General features: G+C 35.5%; 1 protein-coding gene across 1 annotated transcript; it reads left to right on the top strand.

The window, feature by feature from the left end:
* Window positions 1-3,321: 3,321 nt before the first annotated feature.
* Window positions 3,322-11,432, top strand: LOC115432715 (transcription factor 15-like). The gene is made up of 2 exons (XM_030153647.1): window positions 3,322-4,005; window positions 7,676-11,432. Exons 1-2 carry the CDS (start codon window positions 3,406-3,408, stop codon window positions 7,709-7,711), a joined length of 636 nt encoding a protein of 211 aa, XP_030009507.1. The 5' UTR covers window positions 3,322-3,405; the 3' UTR covers window positions 7,712-11,432.
* Window positions 11,433-12,955: the final 1,523 nt, after the last annotated feature.

Here is a 12,955-nt window from a genome sequence, read left to right as displayed (position 1 = left end):
TAAACATTTTCATGCTATTTGATTTTTTTTTTTTTTCACTAAAAGAGTCAGATTTGTAGTTGTCATTATTTATAGGTTTATTATAATAGTATTTTACTGGCACTTTAGATCATATGTGACCCCTGAACTAAGATGTTTGTTTAATATTGTCAGTGTAATTTTTGCGTTTTACAAACTCATCCCATGTGAGGGATTGGACTCTTTGGTGGCCTTTTTTGGGCTGTGAGCCATATGTTTGACACCCCTGCTGTGTTGGGTTTTAACAGAAATGGTGACACTGGTGGTTAAGGGTTTATTGTCCCAACTTTTTGAGAATATGATGCAAAAAATCTAAATGAAAAACATAGCATAGTGAGTATCAAATAATGTTCCGATCTATTATTTTCAGTGCGATACAAGTGTTTTAAAGGTAATTTGACTGTTTTGGGTTTGGGTTTGGACCTGTATTCATCTGGTCTAGTGGTGCATTTGGGATTTATTACATTAAGAATCACTCTGAAGTCACTGAACTCTGCCAAGTATTGCTCTATTCTCCAATCACATGCTCCCCTCTGCACATGCTCAGTTCCATCGAGGTTGAAACTGGATGTTTCAGCAAAATAATGAAACACATCCAGGACATGACATGTTGAAACTGACAATGAATGTTTTTTTTTTTATTATTGTTAATGAACAAAAAAAAAACCTAATTTGCATTTGTTTGTGTCTGATGCAGTGACACATTTGCATAAAGATTTTTATGCAAATTTTTCATAACATATGAGATTATGTAAAATTTTAAGGGTGACCAAAAACTTTTTTTGATTACTGTATTTATTATTGTTGCTCTCATCATATTTATATTACCTGCAGTAATTTCAGAATGAGATGATATAAAACAAATATGAACAACACGGAATGTCTTAAGGAAATCCAATTTTAACATCATTTTTTAGTATTTTGTTCTTGGTACTGTTTCATTTATTCATATTTGTTGATTTTTTTGCTATTTCTGTTGATTTTTCTCCAAAATCTTTTTTGTTTTGGTTATTTTTTAATTTGTTCATATTTGTTGATTTATTTTTTTTGTTTTGTTTTTGCTATTTCTGTTGGTTTTTCTTCAAAATCTTGTGTATTTTTTTTTGTTATGTTTGAATTTGTTCATATTTGTTGATTTTTTGCTATTTCTGTTGATTTTTCTTCAAAATCTTGTTTTTTTTTTGTTTTTGTTTTTTTTTTGGTTATTTTTGATTTTGTTCAAATTTGTTGATTTTTTGTTTATTTCTCTTCATTCTGTGTAGGATTCTCAAACTATTGTATGATTGTTTCTTTTGTTGCTGTTTTATTACCTCCGCCAAGGAGGTTATGTTTTTGCCAGGGTTTGTTTGTTTGTTTGTTTGTTTGTCTGTCCGTTAGTGTGCAACATAACTCAAAAAGTTATGGACAGATTTGGATGAAATTTTCAGGGTTTGTTGGAAATGGGATAAGGAAGAAATGATTAAATTTTGGTGGTGATCGGGGGTTGGGGGGCCCACGGGGGGGGGCACTGATCAGCCTTGGTGGAGGTCTGCGCTCTCCGAGTGCTTCTAGTTTTAAATGTGAATAACCTGAACAAATATGACCAACCTGAAATGTCTTAAGAGAAATAAGTGGAATTTTGACAATATTCTACCTGTTATGAAACGTTGTGTGTATTTGTAGATCCACTGTGATCTGTAAGTTTTAATGTACATGTGTAGATGATAAACTGTGGCAGAATGTTGTGAAAATTGCACTTCTTATTATTATTTTTTTAATAAATGTAAGGTAATTCACAGCATAGCTTGTAGATCACAGGTGTGAAACATATGGCTCGGGGGCCAAAACCGGCCCGCTAAAGGTTCCAACCCAGCCCGCGAGATGAATTTGCAAAGTGCAAGTTAGGGCATCAAACTCAAAAATAATATCATAATAACCTATAAATAATGACAACATCATTTTTTTTTTCTCTTTGATTTACTGCAAAAATCCTGTGATGATCCTGTTGATTGATTGATTGATTGATTGATTATTTATTTCGAACATGAATGTCAAACAGAAGAAAATAAATAAACAAAACACTTAAACATAGGACATATAATACATATTCTTGCCACCGGATCTCAGAAACACCACTTCACTCCCTCTCTTTAAATCCAGACTCAAAACCCATCTGTTTAGGACCTCTTTCTCTTTGTGAACACAATTGCGTTGTCCAATTTTTTAACCTGCCTTTTATTTTTTACTCTGCTTTATTGCTTGTTTTAAACTCTCCTGTTTTACTGTACGGTGTCCTTGAGTGCCAAGAAAGGCGCCTATAAATAAAATGTATTATTATTATTATTATTATTATTATTATTATTATTATTATTATTATTATTATATTCGAAAAGGAGTGAGAAGAAGTACAACTTATAAACTCCCACCCCCTCTCCTTTTATAATTAACCCTTTCATGCATGAATTTTGAGAACCTTAATCAAGATTTTTTTCCAGAGTGTTTTTATTCCCCTTTAGGCATGAAAACACTGCGACTGAATTTTTTTCATGAACCGATTTTTCATGGAAATGCAAAAATATCCACTTAGCTGGACACCATGAGTTTAATATTTGGAGCAAAGAAACATGCATGAAATAAATTTTTTTTAAATGCTGCTAATCTATTGTTTTGTCACATTTTAACATACTCTAATATCAGTTATTACTCACTCTATGGAGATAATATGCAAAAAAAAAAAAAAAAAAAAACTTTTTGTTAAAAAAAAAAAAAAAAAAAAGGAAGTTAATTACAGTCTAATAACAATAATAAGAAACTGACTTACACTCAAACAGCAGTAACAACTGCAGATCAGGTTTATCAAGAACAGCAAAGTTACAGCAATGGTACGTCCACTTTATCAGCTGCTATGGAACTAAAACAATAAAATCCATGAATATATAAGACAACAGCTTTGAACAGCTGTCCACTGTAGTGACCACCATGCATGAAAGGGTTAATAACAATAATAACCTTCCTAGTCTAATCATATCTAAACACTATGCCATAATATGACTGATACTTAGTAATAAATAATGAGGTTTGTGGCTTTATATTATTACGAACAAATATAATATGATTTCTATAAACACATCCTGTTGTGACTGATATGGACCAGAGGGCCTGGTTCTGTGGATCCTAATTTAAACCTGTATCCTCCAGAGCACAACAGGTGCCCCCTCCCCCCTCCCCCCGCAGACTCCACCTGTCTTCCCTTTTCCGTTGCGGGCTGCCGACCCAGAAAGTATCCGTCATTCATTCTGAATGGTATGCGGATCCGCCGGGGGGCCGGGGCGGCGCAGACCCCCTCAGTCACCGGATCGGCGGCAGCTGCTCGGCCCCCGGTGCTATTTTCACCCAGAGGATAAAGTGATGTGCAGCAGCCGGCCGCCCGCACGGCCCCCCCTGCAGCCCCAGTCCGAGCCCAGCGCCCCCAGGATGAGGTCCAGCGGCCGTGAACGCACCACGCAGCCCGACGGCTTCACCTCCGACCCGGACGACCTGGACAGCGGCGGCTCCGACAGCTCCGACCGCCTGTCCGCCGCGGCCGCCGGGGAGGACGAGGAGGAGGAGGACGCGTCGCTGCGGAGGAGGAGACGGCGGAGGCGCGGCAGCTGCGGCGGAAGGAGGAGAAGCGGCGGCGGAGACGCGCGTGTGCCCGGCGTCAACAAACAGAGACAGGCGGCCAATGCGCGCGAACGAGACCGGACTCACAGCGTGAACACGGCCTTCACGGCCCTCCGCACGCTCATCCCCACCGAGCCCGCCGACAGGAAGCTGTCCAAGATAGAGACGCTGCGCCTGGCGTCCAGCTACATCTCCCACCTGGCCAACGTGCTGCTGCTGGGGGAGGACAGCCGCGACGGACAGCCCTGCCTCCGCTACCACAGCATCCTGCACGGCCCCGCAGCCCTGAGCGCGCCCCCGCTGCGGCCCATCTGCACCTTCTGCCTCAGCAACCAGAGGAAACTGGTGAGTGGAACCAGGGCCGAGCCGAGCCGAGCCGAGCCGGGACTGGATCTGCACTGTGGACCATGGAATAGTACTGTAGAATAGAATAGAATAGAATAGAATAGAATAGAATAGAATAGAATAAAATTTTAAGTGGAAACAGATAAATAGAGATAAAATATAAGGTACAAAATATATACAAGTTAAAGTCTTACAAGACAGTGCAATTAACTCTGTATAACAAATATGAAGATAAAAAGACTGAGAATATAAGTGTAAAAATGTTTTGCTCAGGATGATTGAATATAGAATAGAATAGAATGTCCTTTATTGTTATGATACTGAATATACAACGGGATTGGAGAGCTTCTCCTTTTTCAGTGCAAACAGATAATTATAGATAAAATATAAGGTACAAAATATATACAAGTTAAAGTCTTACAATTAACTCTGTATAACAAATATGAAGGTAAAAAGATTGAGAATATAAGTGTAAAAATGTTTTGCTCAGGATGGTTGAATATAGAATAGAATAAAAAAGAATGTCCTTTATTGTCATTATACTGAATATACAACAAGATTGGAGAGCTTCTCCTTTTTCAGTGCAAACAGATAATTATAGATAAAATATAAGGTACAGAATATATACAAGTTAAAGTCTTATAATTAACTCTGTAAAACAAATATGAAGATAAAAAGACTGAGAATATAGTTGTAAAAATGTTTTGCTCAGGATGGTTGAATATAGAATAGAATACAATAGAATACAATAGAATAGAATGTCCTTTATTGTCATTATACTGAATGTACAACAAGATTGGAGAGCTTCTCCTTTTTCAGTGCAAACAGATAAATAGAGATAAAATATAAGGTACAAAATATACACAAGTTAAAGTCTTACAAGACAGTGCAATTAACTGTATACAAATCTGAAGATAAAAAGATTGAGAATATAAATGTAAAAATGTTTTACTCAGGATGGTTGAATATAGAATAGAATCGAAAAGAACAGATCTTTATTGTCATTGTTGCAGGAACAATGCAAATCTGTGTAACAGCTCTGTCTCTTATTAGCAGCAACACCTAAAGTGCAAAAAAAGTTTAAAAATATCACACAAAATACTGACAAATATTGGCAATATACAAAACTACAGAGATAAAATATTAAATATGCTAATACTACTAAAATACTACTAATTACTACCAAAATATACAAAACTCTATACTACAAATAAGAAATATGTACAATGTAGGAGGATATATACAAGTAATAAAGAATACAGTTTAAAAACAAGGTGCATGGGTGTGATTATTGTACATAAGCATCTAGTCCAGGTTCAGTGTAGTTGGGTCTCAGTTGGACTGGGCCCCTGCACCTGCTCCCACAGTGATTGACACATCTGACGATAACAACCCCACAGGCCTGACCTGAACATACAGGGGTGTCAAACATACGGCCCATGGGCCAAACCCGGCCCCCCAAAAGGTTCAGTGCAGTCTACGGGATGAACTTGGGAAACACCAAGTTAAAAATCATTTTAGTTCAGGTTCCAATATGAACTCAAGTAAAATAATATCCTAATAACCTATAAATAATGACAATGACAAACATTTTTTTTTCTTTTTGTGTAAAAAAGTAAACTTGCATGAAGATGTTTACATTTACAAATTATCCTTGTAGATGTAAACAGTTTCATAATGTAATTTTACTCTTTATTCTAAAACAGAAAAGTTTGGAGTTGATTTTATTTATAGGTTATTATGTTGCATTTAACTGGGATAAATTAGATGTAAGCTAGTCATATTAGCCTATGTATGGCAGCAGCTAATAACAGAACAGGAAGTGGAAGGATGTATAAGTACATTAAAGGTTCACTATGGAAGATCCATATGTGTTTTGTGCATACATGATATTTGTGAGTTTGCTGTAACTGTATATAAAGATAAGAGAGGCACAGAGGGTTTTATTTTGGTCTTTTGTGCTAGGAGCTGGTTTAGATGTTAGCTAGTTAACTATTGCTAAGCGAACAAAGTTTTTTTTTTTTTAATTTTATTTTAATGTAAGTTGAATTTAGCTAACATCAAACAACAACCGGCTCCTAGCATTGACCTTCACACAAGTAACTCTATATAGATAGTGCATTAAAGGTTCAATATGGAGGAATTAAATGTGTTTTTGTGCATACGTGACATTTGTGAGTCTGCTCTAACTGTACACAAAGATAAGAGAAGCACGGGAGGTTTTATGTTCCTGTTTTGTGCTAGGAGCTGGTTTTGATGTTAGCTAACTAACTCTACTGTTAAGCTAACAAAAAAAAAAAAAAAAAAGTTTTTCTTATGTGAGTTGAGTTTAGCTAATATCAAACAACAACCAGCTTCTAGCACTGACCTTCACACCCATAACTCTGCATAGATAGTACATTAAAGGGTTCAATATGGAACATTCAGATGTGTTTTGTGCATACATGTTTGTGAGTTTGCTGTAACTGTACACAAAGATAGGAGAGGGACAGAGGGTTTTATGTTTGTGTTTTGTGCTAGGTGCTCATTTAGATGTTAGCTTACGAACTATTGCTAAGCTAACAAAAGGTTGTTTTTTTAAATCTTATTTTAATGTAAGTTGAATTTAGCTAACATCAAACAACAACTGGCTCCTTGCACTGACCTTCACACAAGTAACTCTATATAGATCGTACGTTAAAAGATAAGCGAAGCACGGGAGGTTTTATGTTCCTGTTTTGTGCTAGGAGCTGGATTTGATGTTAGCTAACTAACTCTATTGTTAAGCTAACAACAAAAAAAAAAAAGTTTGTTTTTCTAATGTGAGTTGAGTTTAGCTAACATCAAACAACAACCAGCTCCTAGCACTGACCTTCACACACATAACTCTGTATAGATAGTACATTAAAGGTTCAATACGGAACATTCACATGTGTTTTGTGCCTACATGATGTTTGTGAGTTTGCTGTAACTGTACACAAAGATAGGAGAGGGACAGAAGGTTTTATGTTTGTGTTTTGTGCTAGGAGCTTGTTTAGATGTTAGCTAGCTAACTATTGCTAAGATAGCAATGTTATGTATTTTAACTTAATGTGAGTTGAGTTTAGCTAGCTAACATCAAACAACCAGGTCCTTGCGTTGACCTTCACACAAGTATCTCCATACAGATAGTACATCAATACACTGAAGGTTCAATAATGAAGTTTACGTGTGTTTTGTGCAGACATGATGTTTGTGAGTCTGCATAACTGTTCACAAAGATAAGAGCAGCACAGAAGATTTTATTTTTCTGTTTTGTGCTAGGAGCTGATTTTGATGTTAGCAAACTAACTACTGCTAAGCTAACAAGTTTGTTTGTTTTTTGTTTTTTTTTAGTGTGAGTTTAACTAGCTAACATCAAACAACAATCAGCTCCTATAAGTAACTCCATATAGAACATATAAACCATATATTATAGACGAAAATCATTTTATATGCAGTGAAAAACATTTCTTAAGAAATGTATTCACTAGGATATGCAAAACAGAGTGAGACAGGCATATTTAAGGTTTTAAATGTGATTAACTTGCTCTATTTAACTTACACTTGTTACTGTATGTGCAAATAAAAAGACAGTATTATATGCTATTTATCGTGGTGCCTTCACTGATCCATAATTGTGCTAATAAACATTCTTTTCTTTCCTCCACAGCTCAGAGACGGAGGAAAACACTCAGCTGCCATGTGAGGCCAAGCTGCCAAGTTCACCTCCAGGTTGTTTACATGTAGAAATGTGCTGTTAAATGTGACTGTAGGACTTTGTACATATATAAATATATTTATTTTTTGGTTATAAGGATAGAAAACAGAAAACTCAACACTGAAAGCACTTTCTGGTCAAGTTTGTGTGCTTCTGAACCTCTGTGTTTTGGTTCAGTCGTAACCTGAGCCGATGTGTAAAGTTGCACCTGACGAGGGGCTATTTTGGTCCCACGAATAGTATAAACCCCCACTAGCTAACCACATGTCCGACTCCTATAAAAAAAAAAAAAAAAAAAAGAAAAAAAAAGAAAATAGCCTTGTTGCCTTCAGTCAAATGAAGGAGTGAGGAGCAGCTACTACAGTGGTTGCTGTTAAGTGGCCTTCAAGTGCTGTTGTGAAAATCACGATTACAACGGGGGCACTTTAATAGGGGCATTAAAAATGATCTCTGACCTTTAGTGATAGGAAACATAGAGAACACCTCCTATCAGCTGCTGTTCAGAATCTCAGGAATCAGAAAATTCCCACGTTCCCTCAAGTGTTTACAGCCCTAACACCAACTAGATGTGTTTGTCAAGTCATGACAAAATGCATTTGGCACCTTTTTATTTTCAGCGACACTTAAAGTTAACATAAACCCCAAAAACTAAACATCTCTGTGGAGCTAATTTCATGCCAAAACTTAAACAAAAATAACCCATGTTAAAAAAACATTAAAAAGTCAATTCATACAAAATGTACCTGAGTTATTCCACCATGTCTCTATATATGTAACAGCATAATTTAAATGATGTATTACATTATATATTTTTACTCTTCTCTAAAATACTGTTTTGGTTTTCATAAATCTTTTTATTGATATTTGCATTCAGTTTTATCACGTCTGAAGTCTATGCTGATCAACGTCCACAACAACTCAAACCTCCGTAATAATTAATAAAGAGTATAGTTCATTTGGGGCACATTTTCAAAAAGTTGACTAGTTTTTCTTCAAGGTTTAACTTGTGTTGGTCTGTGTAAAAAAAAATGCATGTGTAAAAAAAATTTAATAATAGAAAATGGAAGTGATGTAATTAAACATGAGCGAAGAAAATAATAGGAAATTTAAATCTACTGTTATTAACAAAATCCAATAATGGACTAAAACGTCTAAACCAGTTTTTTGTTTTTAAAAAAAAAATATTTCTGAAGTGCATGTAAACGCATCAGATCTGATTTTTACAATTATCTGATTACTAACAGTTATCTGATTTTTTATTTTGATGTAAACGGGGTCAGTGTTGATTCTGAGCCTCAGGGTAGATTTATTTTACCCGGCAACACAAGATGCTGAAATATGATTGGACGAACACTCTAACATACAAATAAAATAACAGAAGCTGTGAAAATCAAGAGAAAAAATACAAAATAAAGAGAATAGACTATTGGAAATAATTTAATACATCTTCATGGAATAGATATAAATTTGGAGGTCAGTGACTCTGCTTTTTTAGGTCATGACCTGATGAAACACCACTGATCCTTATATATTCACATGTATTACACACCCTTATAGACTAAATATACACTGTTTGGCTCGCTCCATCCTGTTATGCAACAGCATTAAAAATAACTCTGATGTGTTTTGGAAAGTTGTGTTCATCAGTAGAAAGTCCACTTACATCTAATTTCATAAAGTTGCTGATTTCTCAATAATTCTAATAGAACTATTTGGATAATAACACATTGTTTTTTCGTGTGTGACTCACAACAAAGGCTAATCTCTACTTTACATGGATGTTTTGGCAAGAAATTAGCTCTATATGCCCAATCCCTTATAACTGAAGGTGTTCCAATTCAGTTTTCGTAGCAGCAAATACTAGAAAATCCACTCCATTACAGGTTCAAGACTTTTGATTTACATTATATGTTTAATTTTCTACCAAGGTGTTCAGTTCATTCAGAGAAATCTGAGTTTTGAGTCAAAATGAGTTCCTTCTTTTGTTATCCCCCATATGTGCACCAAGGGAAGTCAAAAAATGGGTTTCCCTGCAATGAATAGAATATGAATAAAAACCAGTACATCAGAGAATAAGACCAGAAATAAAAGTAGAATCAAATAAAAATGACGTAAAATATTAATAGAAAGAATATTAATTATATTAACAGTATGTATATCTGTGAACAAGTCTATATAATAGTAGTGCATTTATGTATGTGATAAATATCTGATAAATATTTCATTGTTATTGCAAGAACAGAGGGTTATTGCATTTCTTATTGCACATAATTCACATTATACAGGATTATTGCCAGTGTTGGGGGTAACAGATTACAAAGTAATGGATGACTGTAATTTCATCGCTTTTATGGGTAACGAAGTAAAGTAATGTACTACACCAAGCATACCAATAACTAAATTGCATTTAGTTTTGCATTTAGTCTAATTATTGGACTGTAGGAATGTGATTTCTTGCATTACTTAAGCCAGGTTCCAGGGACTGTTTCCGATGTCACGTTCCCCCATAATATTTTTGTACTTCTGGTGTTTTTGCACATGCGCTACGTGGGTAAATTTGGTACAGCACACAGCATGCTGGTTTTACACTCGTATTATTTTTACCTTATTAACAATGTAATTTTGAATATCCAAAAAAAAGTGAAATTGACTATAGTAAATGATAAATAAATGTACGAAACATTTCACCACTGGATCTTTTCATTGAAAAGAATGCGGTTACGCATGACTGGCGGTTTAGAGCATGTGCATAATTATTAAGAGGAAAAAGAATATGGGGGTAAAAATATATGTGACTCTGGGTTCTGGTTGGATTTATCTGTGAGACGGCCTTTTTCTTTAATAATTGTATTTATTATTTATTTTATTTGCTGTTCTTATATGGCTTAGTATTAAACAACTTTATACAACATACACTATGTTGAAAGATTAAGTTCTGATTCAAAATTGAAAATAGAATGACTCAAAGGTCATTGTGTTTGTTTTATATATGGTAAATTTGAGCATCTATCAATTACAAAACTGAAAAGTAAAGTAATAAGTAGCAAAGTTACTTTTCAAATGCAGTAACTAGTAAAATAATCTCATTAAAATTTAAACAACTTGTAACAAGTGACTAATTATTTTTTTGGAGTAGCTACCCCAACACTGGTTATTGCCCACTATTGGGAGTGATTGCATGAGGATGCATTGAGGGCAGTGATTGTAGAAGAACAGCAGAGTTATTACTTTTTGCTGATAATGGTTTTAACTCAGACTGTACATGAAATGATGATTTCTGTTGAGGAACTTCTACATTTTGACTCAAACTCAAGATGAAACACTTCGGTTCTTGTATTTGCAGTGTGGTGAAATGTTTACTTATGCATTGTTGCACAATCTCTGTATCACTTTAAACACAGAACTGTGGTGTTTTGTGTGCACATGAATGCGGGATGCCCTTTGCATGGCAGGTGCAAAAGTTTACCTTTTGTCCTTAGTGGAAAATATAATGTAATCATTTTACAATCCACTTGACCCCTGGGTATGACACAGCACAGACAGATGAAAACTATGTTGTACACTACCTCAAAGTGTTTTCACTACGAAGGCCTACCTCTAAATCTACTGTGTGATGTACTTGAATACCTGATGAACTGTCCTTTGCACATCAAATACTGAGAAGCTGCTTCATAAAAACAAAAATGTATTTTTGTACAATAAAAAAAGAAATGTGTACCAGTCGTCCTCAGCAGTGCATTGTTTTGCTTCTGTGATAGAACTACTACATGCACCTTTAATGCTATGTTTACACCGCAGGGTTTTAACGCTCTATTCTGATTCTGAAAAAGTAAAATTATATGAAAATGTTTATCCTTTCACAAAAAATGTGAATTACCCTTCACAAATTTGAAATAACTTTAAATGTCTGAAGAGAAGTAAGTGCAATTTTAACAATATTCTGCCTGTTACTAACTGTTTTGTGTATTTGTAGATCCACTGTGATATGTAGATTGTAATGCACATGTGTAAATGATGAGCTGAGACATAGGCCCAGTCCCAGTTCACCCCTCACCCCTCCTTCTCCATTTTGCATGTTCACGTGAAGGGGTAGGGGTGTCCCAATTCCTAATGAGTTGGAGGGGAAGGGCTAAGGGAGGGATGTTTAGCCCTCGAAATAGTGATTCTTCTGGACCACACTACAAATGGAAGGGTATGAGAAATCTCCCATAATTCATCTTGAATCATTGGGAAGATGGAGGTAAACACAGCAAAAGAGTGCAGCAGTGTGATGAAAGAAACACACAAATGTACACATTTTATTGGTTAACAATGACATCATTTGATCATTTAATGCAGTTTCAATTTGTTATAGATCGCATTTCTGCAGTTGGTGGTTCATAGCCACAAAAAGATGCTCAAAGCCCATGGAACAGACAGTTACAGCTGCTGACAGCATGGGGAATTCTTTCAAACACAAAGCTGTCGCATCTGTTTATGGTGGCGTTGATGACTGATGATAATGTAACAGGTCTCAAAGGGTTGTCTCATTTCATAGGGCAATGTTTCAACCCCTATCCCTTGCAACTCCATTTCAAGAGGGAGTGCAGAGTGTAAGGCCCAATGGGGAGGGCCAAGGGGTGAATTGGGGTGGGCCATAGTATTGTTAAAATTGCTACTATTTTTCGTAAGAAATGTCAGGTTGTTGATTGTTTTCCATGTTATTCACATTGTTTTTAAAGGATATTTTGTAGATTTGAGTGCAGCATTTAACTCACTAGCCGCGAACCTCGGAGTTCTTCTTACGCAACACGTATCAGTAAACAGAAGGGTCTGGAATCCAACTTTTCTGTTTGCGGTCTTTACTTAAAACTTATATTAATACAAACAAAAGATGAATTTCTAAATTAAATTACGTGATGGTCAAAAGACTGTGATGCTCCAGGCTTCAGGCTTCCGGTTCCGCTCCTTTTTCTTCACATATTTATAATCTTAGCGGCCAATAGGATTGCATCTCACAATTATATCAAGACTTATACTATTATTACTCAAAATTCATATAATATACATAAATTATTAATGATAAATCAAACTTAATTATAAATATGAGTTTTTAACTGAAACACAAAAAGTGGCTCTAACAGTAGATGTAAACATTGTCAGTATGTAATTTTACTTTTTTCACTCTTATTATTTTACTAGTCCGTCCCACTGTAGATCATATTAGTCTGTATGTGGACCCTGAACTATAAT

This window comes from Sphaeramia orbicularis, chromosome 2 (genome assembly GCF_902148855.1).
Source record: "Sphaeramia orbicularis chromosome 2, fSphaOr1.1, whole genome shotgun sequence".
Taxonomy (NCBI): Eukaryota; Metazoa; Chordata; class Actinopteri; order Kurtiformes; family Apogonidae; genus Sphaeramia; species Sphaeramia orbicularis.
This window is presented reverse-complemented; position numbering and strand designations above follow the sequence as displayed.